Raw genomic sequence first — 20,615 nt, forward strand, 5'->3', positions numbered from 1 at the left:
AAAGTTTTAATCTGAAAACAACAACTTCAGGTACGGCTAATATATGAGAGGTGCTCGTTATCCTGACCTATATTAAACTGAGCAGTTTGAAAGGACTCCACTGGTTTTCCTGATAAATTACATGCAATTCTGAAGTGCAGGTCCACACCCAACGTAAATAAATCACAAACTTTAACGTTTGACCTTCTTTCCGTGACTTCAGCTGTTTCCAGAGGAAAACAAACACTTGCAGCAGCTGGCATCTGGTCACCAAATTTGCTTAAGATTTGAATTTAAAGGCGTATTAAGCATCAATATGAGAAAAAAAAAGTGCAGATTTTATTTGTTTTTGTTCCGTCTTTATGACTTTACACTGAGTGCCGTTAATCAAGCTAAATGTTTAGTTTTTTTCGTTTTGCTGCTGATTAAAAACTGAATCGAAAGCGAAACTATTTCAAGCGTTTCTTTTTTAAATCTCTTTATTTGACTCCAAAAATAGTTCAAAGCCTCCTCGGGTTTACCGGTTCTGTTTTCTTCAGCGCCACTCCTAAGCGACGGTTTGGAATAAATCCACGTACGTAAGAGCTGTCTTTATATAATAAAAAACAAACTTTATTGACACGAACATTATTACAGTAAATGGAATTCAGCTCAGCAACAAAAAGCTTCACTCGGTCTGTTCCGTTAAGAAGAAATCTGAAATGCAGCATCGGTGGATTTAAGGTGAAACACGTTATTTATAACCCTGAATAATGCAACACTGACATCACTTCATCAAAGCTCTTCGTCATTCAAACACAAGCTTACAGCGTCATTGAAACATTCAGCATTTTGACATTTACTCCCCTGAAACAGGCGGCTGCATCTCAGGAAGCACTTTGACACTGACCTCGAAAAAAATTTAAAAAAAAAAAAACGAATATAAAAAAAAATGGAGGAAAGCCACAACAAATGTGAATATGTCTTTAAACTGTAAACTGTCATGCACTGACATCCTGTTTGAAGAGATAAATAAAACAAAATCAAGTTCTGTTCAAAAAGCTAAAATCAAAACTACAACCGGTTTGCTTCTTCTCGCCTGGTTTGGGTTTCTCCCAATAAACCTTTCAGTAGACGTGGAATCAACACAAAACTGCAAATGTAGTCAACACGAAACTAAGTGTAAAAAGTGCCAGTGATGAAGAACTACAACTACAGGTAACCATGACAGGCATGACTTCCTGTTAAATGGTGGAATGTTGCATAAACAGTTTGGTTTATGTTGTATATATATGAATAATTTACGCCTTAAACAAACAAGTTGTTTAGCTTGGCACACAGGAGTTGAACTCCATCGTCAGTCTTTTGGAGTAAACAACGCTAAGAATTACATCTAAACCAACACAAGTTGCCTCTTTCCTCGACCAATGGTACAAATAAATCTGGACACTGGAGGTCAAAACCCTTGTTTGTTTTCACCTCACACTTCAACAAAAAGTGAATGTTTCTCCCCGAACGACTAGTTCAAAAGGGTCCGAGTCGTTTCAGGAGAGAAACCAGAACTTGGGCTGGGATGTTCAAGTGTCTGTCAGAAACAGAAGGCAACGTGGCTTTAGGTCCCGAGGTCCATCTCTTTTTTTTTCCTGGAGAATAACGAAGGACACACTGGCTCCTGTGACTCATTTTTCAGCTTAAAAACGGGAACGAACCATCTGGATCAGTCAGACAATAAATAACAGTGAGCAGAGAAGCAGTTTTATAACTTATACCTGTAACTTTGGTTCGTTCAGTGAAGCGTGAGTAATGCAGGTGAAAAAAATGGCTTTAAACGGATGTCTTCTTGACACTTATAATGCTCAGCTGGCTCTGATTTGTCCCACTTCCACTGACTCAGATACAGTATGACGGCTTGTACTCGATGCTCATTTCTCGATCAGACCTCCATCTTTTAATTTGAAGTAGAAGAACTTCTCCAAGGTGTTGGCACACTTGCAGTACTCGCTGTCCGGTGGGTTGTACTCGCGGCAGTTGCTGATGATCCGCTGGAGGTCCGCAATAAAAAGCTTCTTGGTTACATAATATCGGTTCTTGAGTCGTTCTGTCATGGTCTTCAAGTCTGCAGGCACGCAATTGAGTAAATAAGCATTTAAACAACCAACGGTCAGATATACAAAAAGTCAAAAGTGTCAGGAATAGCTGGAGAGTTGCTCTCTCACCGATAGGAAAGCGAATGATCTCGTAGTAATCAGGAGCTTCAGATTTCTTCACCGGCTCCATGAAAGGCCAGGCGTCAGGATGAGTCTGATGAGGAGACAGAATAAAACTGTTATTAGATTTAGAGCTTCTTATTTGTGTTGTTCAAAGCCCCGTCCACACAGGAGTGTCCTGTTTTAATCATTTCAGCCTTGCATCAATACGGAAACGACATCTGAGGAACACCAAAATGATCCTTTTTCTAAAAATTTAGTCTCTTTTACAGCGAAAATGTAATCTTTTGAAAACATTGTCAAAGTACGACCTCTAACCTCTAACATGTTTGTGTTTGTGTTGCTAAACTGCAACAAAATCTTCATATAGTCTTACTTCAATGAACAGACGAGGCTGATGAATACATTTTTGGACTGACACAACTGTCTTTTCTTTCTTGTTGTGTTTCCAGTTCATGTAAGTTTTATCCGTATGCTCCATGCCTTGTTTCCTGTTTTGGGTTTATGTTTGTGGTGGCCTAAATACAACATTTTGGTTGTTTCCTGCATTTCTGTGTGAAAGAAAACATTTTATGGGGATACTTTTAGAACTGACACATAATAAGACGTTTCCATGTGGACAAAGCCCAAGTGTGTGTGGACATCTCTGCAGGTGACTAACCTTTATTTGAGCCAGAAGGTTCTTCAGCATATTGTACAGAACATCAGGGTCCTTCACCTCCTTCCTGCAAAACATGTCAAGGACTGTTAATCTACACAGAAGTGGAGATAATAATTCACAAATTAGGGAAAAGAAAACCAGGACGAGTGTTCACCCTTTGTCCTTGTTACTGGGTTTCCAGCCTGTCTCTCCTGGAAAACATAAATGCTGTAAGCAAACCAATAACGATAAGTTTGAATCCAGCTCTCAGTTCTTCTGATCCAAACACTCACTTATTCCTGGGATGCTCTCCACTGGGATCTGCCGTACGCCCTCTTTGAAGCAGGTGAGACCCGGGTAAACCTTCCTGATCTGACTCTGCTTTTTCTCAATCAGCTTCTTAATAATCTGTAAAATCAGAATGAGTCGTCACGAAATGGTTCTTGGCTGTAAGGAGCTCGTCTCCCATCCCTTCGTACCTCCTTCTGTCTCTTAATGATGTGAGAAAGCTCAGTGTAAGGGATCCTAGGGTTCAGCTCGCACTCCATGAGGGTCGCTCCTTCGTAGTCTTTGATGTATCCCAGGTATCGACCCTTGGGCACTTTTATGTCTTTGGAAAAGCCCTGCAGAGATAAAAAAAAACAAACAAAACATATTTACAGGATAAGAAGGCAGGAGCGGCTGGAGGTATAGATAACTTTGCATCTGCAGTACCTGCTTCTTGAAGTAGCCGATGGCATACTCGTCAGCGTAAGTGAGGAAATAAAGAATGTTGTGTTTAATGTGGTACTCCTTCAGGTGGTTCATCAGGTGGGTACCGTAACCCTTGAGCAAGAGAAGACAGGAAAACTGCTTTTATTTGCCCACTTGGCAAATATTTTACTGAATAATAAAATATACAGTAACATGGATGCAGGTTTAAAAAGAACAAAAGGGTTTTAGGGGAAAAGTTGAATAAACATTTCAGGGTTTAAGTGAATTCAGATGTGGTATAAATGACGTACCTTAACTTGCTCATTGGATGTGACGGCACAGAAGACGATCTCTGTGAAGCCCTGAGTGGGAAACATCCTAAAACAGATGCCTCCAATGACACGGCCATCTTTAATGAGGGCGAGGGTTTTGTGCTTCCTGTGAACATAAAAGCTGTCAGGACAGGTCGCAGCTTTGAGATGACGTCACGCGTGGTAAAACGGCATCCCACTCACGGGTCAAACACCAGCCGGGTGATGTACTCTTTGGGCATGCGAGGTAACTGATGAGAGAAGACGTTCTGAAGGCCGACCAGCCACATCAGGATCTTCTTGTTGGACTTCTGGGAAAGGGAGTTTCCGATGACGTGGAACTCTATGATGCCCCGTCTCTCCTCCAGCCTGGCCGTCTCATCTCGGGCAGCGTTGGGCGTCAGCAGATTAGTCTACCAACATAAACTAACAGTTAGACACAATAATATACGCCCCACTAATTCAGAGAGGAGCTGCTGTATGGTGCTGTTTGTCCCAGTACAGTTGCCGTAGCTGTGCGTTTTCACATCTTTTCTTTTCCGAACCCTGAATAATATATGTCTAAAAAATACTTGAAGTTCTAACACGACTGTCTTCTTTGAAACATCTTATTTGTGTATATATTTCCAGTGATAGACATGATGCTAATAGCGTTAGCTTTTCTATGTCGTTTTCAATGTTAAGTTAGCATCTATGCTAACTACAGGTCAGCAGCCTGTGATTAATAAGGTTTTTTCTGCATATATTATTGTGACGTTTTTATTATGCAATAAAATATATAAACCAGTGTAGAGTGTACTAATATCGAGTCACCAAATATAAGCAATAATTAAATATTGCTTTTAAGGAGTCAGACTTTTTTCCTGTAATTTTTTAAACTGTTTTGAATGAGAGTTCTGCAGGAATTTAAAATGTTTTCACTGGCTTCATTTTCACAGTGAACTATGACTCATTTCATTAGAAAAAAAGGCTCCTAAACTCAGCAAATGAATGAATAAATGTTGTGTTGTGCAATCAGGCACTTAGTTACTCATAATCCATCAGAAACACAATCTGATCAAGTTGTCAAAAAAACCCTGAAAGGTAAGAAATAGTATTTTGGAACAGCAAGGTGATTTCCAAAGAGCTATTAGCCAAAAACTCATTTCCACGTCTTGTTTCTTGTGTCTTTGCTTTTTCTCCCGTTTTTAAGTTTTTAATTTTCAGATTTTGTGTAACTGCTGCAGATTCTTTCTTAGGCCTGACATTTCTTACGTTCGATGTTTGTCTACGTCTTTAGTTTATCTTTGGTCTCTACAGCCAAAGTTTTACCATGTTTGCAGCCAACATTGACCTTCAAACTTCCACGAGCCTGGATTTTTTTATTTTCTGGAGCACTTTAGAATAATACAGCAAGGTTTATCACACTGAAAGTAAAATATTAAGGGTGCAGACTTTTGCACAGTGCTGTACATCTACTTCCTGATATTTGACATTAGGTTCCAGCTTTGGAAAGTGCCTAATGTTACTGTACTACTGCTTATCACACTATAAATACAAATCTTTCATCCAAATGCAATATATTTTAGTATGTGTTTTTTCTACTGATTTACCAGAACTGAGCTGATTTATTAAAAACCAAAACTGAAACATTTCAGTGTACAGTCAAGTAAAACATTATCTTTCAGAACTTCTACAGAAAGTGACCAGGATGCTTATTCACCCGTTAGACTACGGAGTTAAAATGTAATCATATTAAAAGGAAAGAGGCATGTTTCTGTATGTGGGGCTATAAGGGGCTGACCTCTGGTCCGAGCATCGCAGCCGGGTCGGTGATTGTCATCATGACTTCATTAACCAGCTCCATGGGGATGTCTCCCATCACACGAATCCGCTTGGCGTCCTCCAGTGTCAGCGCCTCCGGCAGTTTGCGTTTTTCCCCTAAAGAGGGGGAGATTTTTCAGATCCAAGCAGTACAAGAAGCCAAACCAACAGAACCGCCATCATTTCATCAGTGTTTCCCCATCTGAGGTTAGACTGAAGGAGACAGTCGAACGTCTGAGATGTGTGAAGCTCAGACAGGACACAGATTCAGTCTCACTGACCGGTGATGGGCTCCATGCCGCCGGTGTCCACGCTGCCCAGAGACGAGCTGCTGCTCAGACATTTGGACAAAGCAGAAGAGCCGGACACTGAAGCTGGACTGATCCCTGAAGTGACAAGAGACAAAATCATAAACCTGTCGACAACTAAGGATATGACAAAAGCAAAAACCAGCAGGACATTTTCTTACATCTGGATAAAGATGATCCCAAATCAAACACCTGGTTCAGCTGCAGCATGATGCAGCTTAGGTCCTGTGTTTTGTTGTTTAAATTATTTCAAAGACACCCCTTACATATTTTATTTATCTGTTGTAGATACACTTTTAAGGTCAGCTACTTCTTACCTTCTTCACTATAATTGTCTTTGTTGTTGCAGATACTGTGACGGATCAAAATTGGTAACAAGAGGACAAATTTGCACCCATTCATTGGTTTCCCCTGCAGACTAATTTGTGAATGTTTTGTCCTCCAGTGAGTTCACGTATAATAAATTCACATAGTTTAACCCACTGAGTTTAACCTCAGCCTGTCTCACCTGTCTGATGTCCCAGCTGAGTGCCGTCCGAGGCGGGCATGGTGAAGTCGGCCTCCCAGATGGGCGAATTCTCACCATAGATTTCCTCCTCTAGCATTGACAAAAATCTGAAAACACACACAAACTTTATAAGAGATACAAACAACCTGAATATTTAAGATTTAATTAATATATCACTAAGCAAACCAGGCTTTATTGACCAATGATTGACGCATCTCAAGACACTAAGACTTGCTGTTTCTGTCCATCTGGGGGATGAAATAACCAACCAGGATCCTCGTACCATCACCTGTTCTCCAGTGACTGAAACTAAAGCTAACTGCACAGAAATCAAAGCTGTCCAGCTCAACTCCCACCTTCAGATCCAATCTTACTTGGGAAAGTGTGTGAGGATCAGTGTGCGTTTCTCCGGCAGCAGTTTGTCCTTCTCCACTCTGAACTTCTCCAGGAGCTGTCGTCGAGTCACGGTGAAGATGGATTTGAGCAGGTTTCGGCCGAACACCTGAGTGGTTTCGTAGCGCGGCAGGCTGTCGTTACTCTGTGGGACGTGGCAGTAGCATAACCACCTAACGGTCACACAGGGTGGAGATAAACTGCTGTTATATCACAGGTTAACGCAGAAAGCTGACCATTAATACAAACACGCACATGCTTTCCGTGTTCACGCGCGCACGCACCTGGTGTAGTCCACTTTGTAAGCCGTGGCGTCTTCTTTCTGGGTACGCTGGCGGTACTGCGTCGGTGTCTCGAGCTTCCAGTAATTTAGACATAAAAGAAACATCTTTGACAGTTCGAACATGGTCTGCCTCTCCTTCGGAGGAAGGTGGCTGAACTTATACTGAACGAAATTCAAAACCCCCTGCAGGGAAAAAGAAAAAAATAAAAGAGGGTAATTTGTGCTGAAAAAGGATGAAGGACACTGTTAATCATTGAGACGTGATCTGCAAAAGTTTCATGTTGACCTGCTCAATGTTGGGCTTTTCGAAAGGTGGGCTTCCAAGGGACCCCTCCACAACCGGCTGGCTCATCTGCAGGATGCATTTCCTCAGGAGCTTAAAGAAAGAGGGCAAAAGTGAAAAATAAAACTGCACCTTCATGCTTAGAGTTGTCCTCACTACTCCTAACTCTGTCCGTGCGTGACAAAACCTCTGCCTACCTTGAAAAGGTAGAAGTAAACTTGTTTAGTATCAGTGTCCTCCTCTTTGTGCACAGACATGAAGAGGTTCTCCACATCGACCACCATCCCCAACAGCCTGTTAATCTCCTCCTCAGACACGTTCTCCAGGTGGGACACGTGATCAGCTGTGAATGAAGCACCGAAGAATCATAAAATAAGAATAATAAAACAGATAATGCACTGAAGAAGAGCAGATTCAGTGTCTGCAAAGTTATTTAGCACTCAGCGTTCACACTGCAATTGTTTACTCTCAGATTCTTCCATATGACATTTTCAACTGAGCTGGGCATTAAAAAAAAACAATTTACACATGAAGTGGAGACGCACACCTATATATATTAGGTTTCACAGTGAATTGTGCAAGTCTGAGTTGATTGAAATTGAAATAATCTGAAGATTGTGATGTGGACACTCAAACCATTTCTGGAGGACTTAAAGTAGACAAAAACACAGGAACATAGTTATAAGATATAAGATAATAAACAAGCCCACAGTCACGACAAAAGAGCTTCAAACTTGTTTTGTAGAGAGGGGAGAACTTTATAGACAGGTTTTGTTTAGGAGTACCATCAAAATGCACCTGAGCAACGGCTATCACCTAATCAATACAATCCTTACAGTAAATACAGAAGAATCCAGGGGTGGGTTCAGGAAGCTGAAAGACCTGGAGTGAGTTAGCCGGAACGATCAGAGCGTTTAGATGTGAATGGCTGTGTCTAATCACAAAAACAATCAATTAAAGAATCAATTAAGTGAAACCAATTAGGAGCCCAGAATATATGCTGATGCCCAGACATGACAGGTGAAGGGTGCACCTGTGACGTGCTGCTCTGTGGAGGTGTTTTAGGGGAGCTGTGGTGTGTGTGTGTGTGTGTGTGAGGGGTAGTTTGTACCCAGAGCATGTCCACAGCTGCGGCAGGGCTCGCTCAGGCTGGCTGCTTGCTGCTGCAGGTCCATACGTGGAGCTGAGGGTGGGTTTGGGTTTTTCCATCCATTGCACTTGCATGTGTCACTGGCCTGAAATAAATAAAAAATTACAATTAAAATAAACCATGCAGGCTAGTTTAAAAACTACTATCATCATAGTGTCAGAATAATGACTTTCCAATGCACTGGCTCAATGTAAAAAGCATCTTTTATAGATTTGCCTGCAGAGCAGTTAGCTACAAAGGTTAACTACTACGTTTATTTGTAGTGTTGCTGGCATAGTTTTTAAGTTACGTTACATAAAAAGGTGATACGACGATAATAAGAGTGCTTTGTTGTGAACTTCGGCTAGCTTTGTTAGCTACCTTGCATGCGGAGAATACGCCAAGTTTCTCGAGCTTTTTCGCCCGTGGGAAAGCTCGGACTTGGGCTTTCTTCTGGCTCGCACGTTGCTGCTGACTGAGTCCTGGTCTGGCCGGGTCGCTACTGCCCGGCCCGGAGCCCGTCGCGGCAGAACCGGACCCCGCCGACCCGGTGGACTGGGCTTGGAGAAGCCGGGGCTGTAAGGCCTGCGCCGCCGGGTCCGACATATCCACGCTGCTGCCTCTCCCTCTCTCTCTCACTTCCTCCGTTAAACAGTTTACCTCATGTGCTGCCTTCACGGACCGTCGGGAAAAAGAAAAAAAAAAGGGATTCAGACAAACCAGCGCCGCAGTAACGTTTTAGCTGTTTTTAATATATCCAAATGCGTTCTTTAAAATCACCCAAGCCACAAAGAAAGCTAAAACCAAATTAATAATTTTAAAATAAGCTCTTTTTTATGGTAAACTGAAACGACGGAGTGCTGGTGTGCATTTAAAATCCAAAGAGCTCTGCGCCCTCTAGTGGCCAAAGCGTAAAACTACAGCATCTACAACAAATGTAGGTCAGTTTTCCACAATAAATGAGTAATTTTAAAAAGTTAGGCAAATAAACATTACAAATATATATTTATATTTATTTAGTCAATAGTTATATTTTGGACTATTTAAATATAAAGACTGATTTGAATTTATGATGCTAAAGTAAACAGTCTCCTGATTACCAGGAAAAAAAATATTGTCCAATTACACTTTTTTAAAAAAAATTCTCCAATCTTTGTAAAGGTACCGAAGCTTTACCCCTTCACATATGGTATCATTAAGAAGCCGTAAATGTCCTCTGTGGATAGCAAATGGAGTTAATTCAGTAGTATGCAGAGGGTGAGAGATATTCAGATATACGTCTTCCACAGAGCATAAATTTGAACTATCTGTAGTCAGAAAGATCTATGGTTTAGGAAAAATATTTCCCAAAAAACCATGAAGCAAAAATAAAAATAAAAAATTCACCTGTGTTGGAATTTATGTAATCACATTTTTAGGCATAATTTTGGAGGAAATAAAAAACCCAAAAAGGACTAAATTAATTGTGACAAACACATATTTGTCACGTGACTTGATCTGTCGTGGGGAGCTGGGTTACTGGGCACGAGGCAGGAGAGATCACAGAGATGGTGACTGTTTAGAGCAGACGATTAACTTTAAAAGTACGTTTTTGGACTGTGGGAGTACCTGGGGAAAAAACAAAAAAGCCGCAGCCAGGAGTCAAACCTGTGATGTAGCTCGGAGTTAATATTTAAATAAGGTGGAATAATTAAAACAAGCAAACCAAAACTGATACCTTCCCCTTGTTTATTCATAAAAATGACATTTTACTTCTGCCTTCTCCACCCACGAACCCGTTGCTCTCAGCTCTCCTCCCATCTTACAGCAGTAATGTTCTGCAGATCATTTTGTGCTAGTTGTTGATGCGGCAGCAGGATGACAACACTTTGGAAGCCATTCTCTTCCTAATATGATTAGTAAAAGAAAGAAAGAAAGAAAAAAAGGGGCGAAAAGCTAAAGGATAACATCTCAATTCACAAGGCTGATGAGACAGAACCAGTGCATTTAATACCATAAATTTCCAGAGGGAAAAAAATAAAGACATAAAATAACCAAAAAAAACAAAAAAACAATTAGAGTTGACAAATGTGTAAAAGGTTGGGAAGATATTTTCTGACAATAACTACAGATCGATTATAAACTTGAAAAGTCTGTTACAAATACAGAAAAATGTTTTCAATGCGGATGCGATTTGGTCAAGAAAACAAATCTTGCTTTATATTTTTGCCATTTTACACAGATCATTCGAAAACATTACATTAATGCTAAAATTACGCATGGAAAATGTTAATAAAGGTTTATTTACTGTATATGGTTTGATAGCATAGAGAAAGGACTGTAAAACCTTTGAAGGGGTTTTAAATCATACTGACCAGCCTGTGTCAAAACAAATACAGTAATAGTAGCAATAACAATGTTAATGTAATCAAGCTACGCAGCTCTAGAAGGAAAAAAATCTGTCCGTCTGTGCTCTCCTGGTGGAAACTTACCTAATCTCATTTATTAAGCTGATCAGGAACAAGTCAAATAAAAAAAGAAAAGAAAAGTGAAGGACGCTGCACACCTTGCTTTACCATACGACCACGATGAAACCTTTCCGGTGCGTTGGGAAAGCGAGCACTAGCAGCGAAAGGACAGGACCCACCGGCCTGCTTGTATTCCTTCCTCTTGGATTAATTTTATCTCCTCTACACAAACACAGAAAAGTGAACAAGATGGTCCTATTAAGTGCAGTTGGTAATGAGTGACGCTTATTTTTATTTTTTTTAAATTTTCCCTTCAAGGTGACGTCAAGTGTTCATCAAAAAAGAGAAGTCATGGATTGGCAAGTCCAGGGGTAAAAACATGATTCTGTAAATTGGGTTGATTTCTTGGTCTGCTGGAACCATCGGCGGGGTCTTGCAGTTTTACTGGCCAGTGGGCTCGTTTGCCAAACAGTAAATTGGTGCTCGGAGGAGAGTTGGTCTGACCGTGGTTTGGTTTGGTTTGGTTTGACCAACGGGACGATGTTTGACAGCTGGCTAATATCTGGTCTGGTGTGGTCGGATCAGCCCATTCATTGTTTTAGTTAGTTCCCGCCCCCACAGCACTGGCTGCTTCTGCCCTGCGGCGCCGCCTCCTGCAGGTCCACGCCGCCTCTGGCTCGCCCACCAGCGCCCGCTCCACCCTGAGGCTCGTTCTTCGGAAGCTTCTTGGCTGTTTTGTGGAACAAAAACAATCACTGAAGGCAACACAACTACGGGAGGAACTGAATTATCTGATAATAATATAAAGCAAGTAAATGATTAACAATTTTGTCCCTTCAGTGAAAACAAATCTGCCTCCTAGATAATTATTTCATGTGCAGGAATTCATGACAAAGAAAATCTGAAAATATTGAACATTTGTCACCATTTCCAGAGAAATGACTGATTAATATCTAAAGGTGTGTTTTATTTGGTCAAAAATAGGAGCCAAAAGAAAAAAAAGTTGGGGTTTAAAGAGGTGCATCTTGGTCCCTGTTCATACCCGATATTTAAATCTGGATTTAGTTATCAGATTAAGCTAAATACAAACATGAAAGGCCTCAATTTGCTTTGAAAATGTTTTCACTCAGACCTCTGACAGTAGTCTTATAAAAAAAGAAAGTCCACCTGTCTGCCAGCTGATTTAAAGCTCATTAAATAATCTGTGACGTGTATCTGCATACAGAGCAGGAAACAGAAAACAACAATATTTACGGGTACGGATTATCTGGCCAGGTTTGAACGATCTCAAACAGAGCAGTCCACTTACAATCAAATCACCCCGGACGGATTTAAAGTGACAGGTCTGAACAGGGCCCACAGCACCTCCGGGAAATCATATTCAATATTTTCTGAAGTCTCATCTATAAGTTATGTATCAAAAACTAAAATATTAATCAAGATAACTGCCAATTTATTTCAGCCTGCTGAATGAATAATGAACTAACGGCTGCTATTCCAGGGAAAACTTACCTATAGCCATAAAAATCTCATTAACATTCATAGCAGTCTTGGCTGAAGTTTCCATGAAGAGCAAACTGTTGTCGTCTGCGTACGCTTGTGCTTCCTAAAGGAAAGAAAGAAAATACATTTTCAAAGTGTATACTAACCTGTCCTAGGATAACCTTCAGCTGTGACCGCTCGTGTTTACCTGGAAATCTACGGCTCTTTTGTTGGACAGGTCTGCCTTGTTTCCTGCCAGTGCAATAACGATGTTGGGACTGGCTTGTCGCTGGAGCTCCTTCACCCAATTTTTTGCACGTGTGAATGTATCCTTAAAAACAAAAGTGCAACATGCATAACTATAAGACACCGCTTTTAAATCCCCAACTTAAAGTTCTGGAGCGGCCTTCATGAGCCCAGGAAGGAAGATGGGGAGGGTTTAGCTAACGGATGACACACGTGACCTGCTGCAGATCGTGTTACTCACTGTGTTGGTGATATCAAAGACAACGATGGCGGCCTGGGCTCCTCTGTAGTACATAGGTGCCAAGCTGTGATATCGCTCTTGTCCCGCAGTGTCCCAAATCTCAAACTTGACTGTTGTGTCGTCCAAACATACCGTCTGTGTGAGGAAGGCAGCTGAGAAGAAAGAAGCAAAATGGATATTACATAAGGAGGGGAAACACAGAAAGCAGGAAATACACAATTTATAATCTGGTTGAGAACCTGTGGATTTGAAGTTTGTGATATAAAGTTAAGGGCTGTCATAAAACGAAGAAAATAAGGATTTTATGGTTTTATAATGATCAGATTAAAAGAAAAGAAAACAAGCAACCAATTTAGTTTTTTTTTTTCTAAAACTAACTGGAGTCAAAAGAACATCTTAGTCACAGCATAAGTTAGAAAACTAACAACATGTTGCTGAAACACAGAAAACGAAAGGACAGTCGTACGTTAAGACAATGCCTCAGTTTATGAATAAAGCCACCACATTCACCTCACACAATCAGCCAACTCTCACATGACAGGAAATCGAGCTCCCTCTTACACGGCAAATACTTTAAAGCTTTGTAATCTTTGACCGGCTGTACAGCTGACCACAAGTTCAACAGAATGCAAAAAATGCTGACTTGTTTTTTTTCAGTCCTTGGTGAGTATCCTGTTCCTACATCCTTGAGCAACTTTACTAACGAAAAACCCCGTTTGGCAAAGACTAAACATTTCAGTTTTTTTACAAGCATAGAGTAAAATCACAGAAAAGGAATCTAACTGAAGGCCAGAATGAAGTCACCCAAATTCATCCAGTGGCTCATGAGATGATTTACACAAACGTGTGTGAACACAGACACAAGCAAAATCATTATTGCCCGGGGAAGGAAGACAATAAATACAGAACAATTGATGCAGCAGAACTTTGGTCTTTTGTGGTTGTTTTAAAGTGTTTTATGAATAAAACTGGACTGGATGAATTGGGGGGGAGTTTGCATGTTTTCTCTGTGCACACATGCTTTTTATCCTGGGTACTCCGGTTTCCTCCCACAGATAAAACCATGCATGTTAGGTTGACTGGTAACTCTAAAATGGTCCCTAGGTGTGAGTGAGAGCATGAATGGTATTCTTGTTTGTCTCCATGTGTCCATGTGATGGACTTGTGATCTGTCCAGGGTGTCCCCTGCCTCTCGCACAGCGGCTGTTGGAGACACCAGCTCCCCTGTGACCCGGAAAGGACAAAAAAGCACAGAGAACGGATGGATTGGATTGGGAGTGACTCTGTCACTTGAAACTAAATTCCACAAACAAACTGGCTTAAAAATAAATGTATAAATAAACCTAACAACATTGATGTCCGTTTAATTCAGAAAATGAGCAATGCACAGGACCGATTGTTTAGTCATGTACTGTTTGTTTGTTTATTTGTTTACCACTCTTGTCATTGCCAATGTATCTGACCAGAGGAACTCATTATGTTGATAACTTTTATTTCTGTGTAAGAAAATAAAATCTTTTATTTAAAATAACGTACACTTACAAAACAAATGATAAAACACTGAGTACGAAGGCCACTGAATGCAAAAAAGAGGGATATGAAACGAGTAACAAAATACCTTTATGTGAAAATTCAGCAGTTTCAGGAAATCTGTCAGTGATGATTTGTATTCATCGATCCCATTATTATTTTTCTTCGGTTTAAATCAGGCTAATGTAACTAAGATCACTAAGGCATAATTAGAAGTTTGGTTTGAAACTAAATAAATGTCTTTAGATTTTTTTAAAAAGGTGGTCCAAGACTGTGTTTTATATAAAAAGGTGGGTTTAAAGTTACTTTTTGTCATTTAAGAAGAGAAAAAAGAAATCAACACGCCTGCCTGCTTTGTGAGAGAAGTTTAGAGTTCAACTGAGTCAGCTTCTCCTCTTTAAAGAACTGGTTTTACTCGTCTTCCTCCTGCCTGAACTGACAACAGGAATGATTAAGAACTGGCAAAGACATGTTTTGATCTGCTGCAGAACTTGTGCACAAAGATTTTGATCATGAAAACAACATATTTGTATTTGTTTATGAACAATTAGCCTATACAGAATCAAATAGTTTGGGGTAATAGTTCTTTGCCATCAAAAATAGTATAGCTTGACTTCACAATAAGAGTATTTAGTAACAGTTTTTATGCTCATTTTAAAATTCATGCATAAATTGAAAGGAATTTATGTAAATCCAGACACAGAGGTTTGAATATGTTGCCAAACAAACAGTCACATCTGGAAATCAAAGCCCCCTCACCTCCGATCGTGCTCTCTTGGTACTCGTGGAACTGGCCTTTGACGAAGCGCAGAACCAGGCTGGACTTTCCCACCGCCGATTCTCCCAACAGCACGAGCTTAAACTGACAGATCTTGTTGCTTGCGGCAGTGCCGTTGGTCCGTGCCGGTCCGCCTCGCCCCGCCATGCTGCAGCGTTGGGAATCGTAGGAAAAATCGAAGGTGCCGGGGAGGAGGAGGGTTGATTAAAGGCTTTGGGTTTAACGCAGAAGGCTGGTGAAGCTGGGATAGACGCGGGTAAGTTCAGGTCATGCAGGAAGCCCTTCGAGAGGAAGATGATGCCTCACTTGTGGGAACTGGAAAACACAACACAAAGTATTAAGTTTTGCTGCAAAACAGAAAACACACTTTTGTTAAACAAGCACAATATCCTCAAACAGTGAGCCAAATCCAGAAGAGGCTTAATCACCACTGTGAACGCTTATAAAGACTAAAGTTTGTTTTAGCTGCAAAATGTTTTCACCAAACACTTTAAAATGACAGTTGTTGACACCAAAACTGACATTACACACAGCATTGTTGTGAAGAATCAATTATTCAGCTTTGTTTTGTATAAACAAGCGCTGAATGAGAACACCCTTTGAAATAGTGCCTTTTGTTTCGCTCCCACAGGATGTGCTTACCTTGTTAAACGCCGTAAAAGGATGACAAGCAGATTTTGTTTTAATTTTGCTTTACTAAAAGGTAAAACCACAACTAAATCAAAATAAGTGCAATACTGTCCAGTAAAACTATGTTTTTGGAATGCTCTATCAATTTCTAACAATATAAATAAATTGATTTTGACCTTTTTTTCTAAAGCTAATTAGGGTCTTTTGAAATTGATCCAAAATCTGGTCTGGGATCTGCCTATAATCATTTACTAATTCTTCTGAAAACACTTGTATAAGGTTGTTTGGCTGGTGGCAATAATAAAAGGTCAAGATAATTAAAAAGAGATCTAAAAAGAGCAGAGCAGTAGTCTCCATTAACTGGTTGCCAAACCAAACTAGTTAGACAGATAACCAAGAACCCAATGTTTACTTTAATGTTCCCTAAAGACCCTTTGAGAAGGAACCTTACAGAAGGACAATATTGAGTCCAGGACTACATGACACCATTCTCCATAAAAAAAAAAAAAAAAACAGGACAGATGAGGGAAATACCTCTTTTGAAATAATAATACATTTTATGAAAACGTATTTGGTCATTAAAACCATTTTAAACACAAAAGGCCAGAAAGCTGCATCATGCTTTGCCCAAACATGTTTTAAAGAACAGGCGTGAATATTTTTGAAACTGTGACTCATTTTTTAACAGATGTCTGAAAACAACTTGAGCTTCGCGGTTATTCACAAGCAGCATTACTTGATCAAGATTAAAACCTTAAAAACCACAAGCTGCAATTTAAAAAAAGCAGCTCGCAGTGGGCTAGTCTGTTTTGTAAAGACTAAATAACATTTAAAATGTTTACCATATCTGAATTTCTCACTTCCTATTCTAAAAACAAACAAAAAAAAAGGCAAAAACAAGAGTTTAAAACTTACATCAAGACTAATTTGATGCAAATAAACTAGAGTTTTAAGCATGGTAAAAGGTGTTTGCTTTATGTCCATGAAAGCTTGTCCAACCGTTTTTTGTTTTTTTTTCTGCTGGGTTGATACACATGAGGTCAGCCAGCTTCTGCTCGGTCAAAGGACAGGAAACAACTCAGCTAAAAGCAGGAAGTGAAGATTGCAGAACACATTTAACTGCTGAGCAGAAAAAAATCCAGCGCCGTCGCACAGACAGCTTGACACAGGACCACCAAAGAAAACGCAATTTGTAGGGAGAGTCGGTGCAGATAATTCGGGTGGGCTTGGATTTTCTTCAGCTGGGCCTAATCTTTAGCATGTGACTCCAGATCACAGCTTTGCCCATAAAATATTCAAAACTTGCATGTTTTATTTGACACAGTACCAGCCATGCTCTACAAACGCATTAAAAATCAACCTTCAGTGTACCCAAAATCCTTTTTATTCTTTATATAATCTTAAAGAAGAGTATAAGAAATTACACCTATCTGCATTTAGAGCAGAAATGATCAAAAGCAGTATCAAAACATCCCTCTGGACTCTTGATCCAGCACACAGGGGACACTTATGTTCGCAGCATCGAAAATGAGGAAGGAATGAAGGCACTTCGTTCATGTGAACAAACAACAGCCAGTCTGTACTTATTTCATTTCAAGCAGCTAAGGTTACTTCACCTGGTAAAATGTCTCTTTAGAGGAACCAGTAAGCATTCAGTTACAAGCAAAACAAAAAAAATTATAAACACTGCGGTTACTCACCACAGGAACAAAACGAATATATAACCGGGTTAAATTTTCTTTCTTATCAATGTGGTTTAGAAAATAGACTATATACAAAACACTATACAAAAAGATAACTTTCTAATAAATAATGTAAGAAGTGGTGAGTGACATAAGCAGAAACAGCAGATTGTCCTGCAGGTCGAAATGTTTTCTTACACTGAAAACGACCTTCACACATCTAAAAGCAACCTGCGACTGACGCTTTGACGGCATCCCTAATAGGCACTCAAAACTCCACAAGGAAGTGGGTCAGAGAGGCTGTGGGACGTGGGTCAGAGAGGAGAGAGGAGAAGGAGAAAAGGCAGGAAGACGTAGTCAAGAGAGGCTGTTAAATATTCATCATGGCCTCCTGTTTGCTCCGCTGCCAACACAAAGTCTAAGATACCAGCAGGGGTTCCACTAAGCTCGGAATATGACAACATTTACAAACATTAGGTACTTTCATAGTATTTCAGAAGTATAAGAGGAAGAAGTTTTCAACCAAACGTTGGAATTACGAGAGTTAAAATCAGAATAATAATAAATACAAGTACAAAACAAACGTAGACCCAGCTGTTTAAATGCTGATCTGTAACTTGAGTGTGTCTGCATGCATATGAAGGCCACCCGAGGTCCTAAAAGTGGTCCAACAACATGGTTTTATGAAAGCAAGCAGAGACGCGCGATTCACAAAGGGCGGGGTCCAAGAGCAGCTGGTGGTATCTGATAGAAAGGCTGTGTCCTCATACTCCTTTTGTCTACTGTGCCCAGTAGTCAACATGTAAACCGACAAAAGGTAACAATCCGGATGCATTTCTAAGATCCTCTTGATCAACAATGCGTCAAACATTTTAAGCTCCAACAAGAAATGACTCAGAAATATCAGAGTTTGGACGTGAAAGCGATGACCTAACAGGAAAAGCAAACTCGATGCCAATCAGACACTCTGTTCAAGCCAATGGGAAATCACAGGCACTTCCTTTTTCTCGTGACGTTTGTGTCAAAAGCTCAGTGACCAAGGTTACCTCAATGCCCATTAACAGAAAGCTTCTACAAACCAAATTATTATTACCTTTTCAAATGATTAAGCCCTTTTATTTTTTTGTCTTCCAGTGCTTCTATTTAGCCAGGGGAACCCCACTGATGTTTTTATGGTTTTATTTAGTATTTAACACACAGTTAAATCAGTCAAAATAATTGTTTCATTATTTAAATAATATAGGTATGAGAGTAAATGTAATCACTAAGGTCTTAAAAACAAAAATACACTGACCAGGATAGGCTTTAATAAGGAAAATATGAACTTTAGTTTCCATTTAGGTGGTGCAAAGTAAATGGCTAAGTTGTGTCCAAAATAGAACTGGTATGTTTGAGACTTGATTTAAAAATTATGTAATGTTTTTTTTTTTTTGGTCAGGACTGGTTTGCCAAGACGGGTCATGACTTTATGAGGACAAGGTCTATGCATCATAAAAACTAAAACGAACTCAAGCAGGTAACCATAAAATCCTTTCTGACTCAAAGGTCCAACCTCTTCTCCCTGTATTAAGCCATAAACAAGATCTATGAAGGCGTGTGTGTGATTACATATGCTGTTAAATGTAAGCAAACACACGTGCAGACACATACCTTTAACAGTTTAATGTGGAGAACTGTAACACGGCAGCTTTCAGTAACTTTTATAAGATGATGATGCTTAAAAAAAGAAATTACAGGGTGGGCATTTACGAGCCTGGCTTAAGCCTCAGGGCAAAACTTACTGTATAGTTAAATGACACAAAAGCAAACATAAAAACATTACAACACTGTTTCATGAAGATGTCAGGGTTTTCTTGACTGCATTTTCCTTTCAATAAAACAAAGCTAAAGTTGTTACCTAAATTTGACAAATAAGCCTAGTTACTACAAGCTTAAGCAGACTTATATCCAAGCCTAAATCCTGTTAAGTGTCAGCTAATATTTACGAGTTAATTAAAAAAAGTAATGTCTCATTGTGGCTAGCTTTAGCAAATGAGCTAACTCATAACCCCAACTTATCTGCTAGAGAGAGAGATAATTAGTCAAATATCTAAGAAGAAACACGTCGATATGGATAAAATAAGGTAGAAGTATTATTTTTAAGACATAACATGGCACTGACCTGTATGCTGCAACAAACAGTTGGCTAAAATTATTTTTTTACACCGACAGCTAACATTTATAGTTTGTGTTAGCATTAGCCTGCTAGCGTGAAAACAACAAGAACTTGAAGCTGCGCAACTAAAAGGGAAACTTGACTTCTGATAGCATTAGCTATTAGCAGCTGTGTCAAAAACGTCATTATTAGGACCACTTTTCTTTTCTTGGCTACAGGGCGTCAGCTGTTTCACATATAACCTGTGAGAAACTTTAAGACCGCTAACGTTGTCTGTGCTGTCGGCATGAAACTATGTCATATGCTTTTATGGCGCAGCTTTATGGGCATTTTCTGATTATGTGCTCTCTCAGGGCTAAAAGCTCGTAGCCTCAATCGTACTAATGGACATTTCGGCTAAACCCGGACTTGGTAGAAATTTGCCCAAATCAGACCAAACAACGGCAAACGGTTTCTCGGCGAACTGAGCCGCCATGTTTCAGCTTCCATCTTTATACACATATTTGATCATTTCGAGTAGTTTGACTTACAATACTTTCTCTTCCTTTTCTGGCCTCATCGGCAGCGGCTGTCTTCTGCTTCTTGGGGTCTGGCCTTCCCTTCCGGTTAGCGATTTTTCCGGGAACCTCCCACTTATTTTGTCAGTGGCCGTCTGACCCGTGGACGTAAACGTACGCAGACGACGCGACGCTGGCTGCGTACGGTACGTCAGCGACGCCGCCATCTTGGAGAGGGAAACAGGCCGCAACTGTCATAAGGTTAAATGGGAGAAAACAAGACTTTCAGCACGGTAATTTGGAGCTGCATAAACCTTAATGCAATCCTGAAAATATGTTTTGAAATGTATACGCACAAATTAGAAGAAACAATTCATTTTGATCGCATTTACATAAAAAATGATTTAGTAA

At 40.0% G+C, this 20,615-nt stretch overlaps 2 protein-coding genes across 2 annotated transcripts; both read right to left on the bottom strand.

Moving 5' to 3' along the window:
* Window positions 1-565: 565 nt before the first annotated feature.
* On the bottom strand, window positions 566-9,177 carry kat2a (K(lysine) acetyltransferase 2A). Its single transcript, XM_017429413.3, has 18 exons — window positions 8,898-9,177; window positions 8,499-8,622; window positions 7,585-7,730; window positions 7,391-7,480; window positions 7,106-7,287; window positions 6,803-6,994; window positions 6,429-6,535; window positions 5,894-5,998; window positions 5,593-5,729; window positions 4,014-4,222; window positions 3,810-3,936; window positions 3,520-3,630; window positions 3,285-3,428; window positions 3,099-3,213; window positions 2,981-3,017; window positions 2,827-2,890; window positions 2,175-2,259; window positions 566-2,074 (listed from the first exon to the last, which is right to left on the bottom strand). Exons 1-18 carry the CDS (start codon window positions 9,120-9,122, stop codon window positions 1,881-1,883), a joined length of 2,394 nt encoding a protein of 797 aa, XP_017284902.1. The 5' UTR covers window positions 9,123-9,177; the 3' UTR covers window positions 566-1,880.
* A 1,053-nt stretch (window positions 9,178-10,230) lies between these two features.
* Window positions 10,231-20,358, bottom strand: rab5c (RAB5C, member RAS oncogene family). Its single transcript, XM_017429508.3, has 6 exons — window positions 20,238-20,358; window positions 15,222-15,555; window positions 12,933-13,084; window positions 12,654-12,776; window positions 12,476-12,569; window positions 10,231-11,693 (listed from the first exon to the last, which is right to left on the bottom strand). Exons 2-6 carry the CDS (start codon window positions 15,385-15,387, stop codon window positions 11,566-11,568), a joined length of 663 nt encoding a protein of 220 aa, XP_017284997.1. The 5' UTR covers window positions 15,388-15,555; window positions 20,238-20,358; the 3' UTR covers window positions 10,231-11,565.
* Between the last annotated feature and the right edge of the window lie 257 nt (window positions 20,359-20,615).

The sequence above is a fragment of the Kryptolebias marmoratus genome, linkage group LG12 (genome assembly GCF_001649575.2).
Source record: "Kryptolebias marmoratus isolate JLee-2015 linkage group LG12, ASM164957v2, whole genome shotgun sequence".
Lineage (NCBI taxonomy): Eukaryota > Metazoa > Chordata > Actinopteri > Cyprinodontiformes > Rivulidae > Kryptolebias > Kryptolebias marmoratus.

Excerpts from the sequence above, each read along its gene's own strand:
- kat2a (XM_017429413.3), bottom strand. The coding sequence starts at position 9,122 with ATGTCGGACCCGGCGGCGCAGGCCTTACAGCCCCGGCTTCTCCAAGCC. Across the intron at positions 3,631-3,809 it reads CATCCAATGAGCAAGTTAAG|GGTTACGGTACCCACCTGAT; the intron begins GTACGTCATTTA and ends CTCTTGCTCAAG. Across the intron at positions 3,429-3,519 it reads TCGGCTACTTCAAGAAGCAG|GGCTTTTCCAAAGACATAAA; the intron begins GTACTGCAGATG and ends TTATCTCTGCAG.
- rab5c (XM_017429508.3), bottom strand. The coding sequence starts at position 15,387 with ATGGCGGGGCGAGGCGGACCGGCACGGACCAACGGCACTGCCGCAAGC. Across the intron at positions 12,570-12,653 it reads AAAGAGCCGTAGATTTCCAG|GAAGCACAAGCGTACGCAGA; the intron begins GTAAACACGAGC and ends TCTTTCCTTTAG. Across the intron at positions 11,694-12,475 it reads TGAGATTTTTATGGCTATAG|CCAAGAAGCTTCCGAAGAAC; the intron begins GTAAGTTTTCCC and ends TCCACAAAACAG.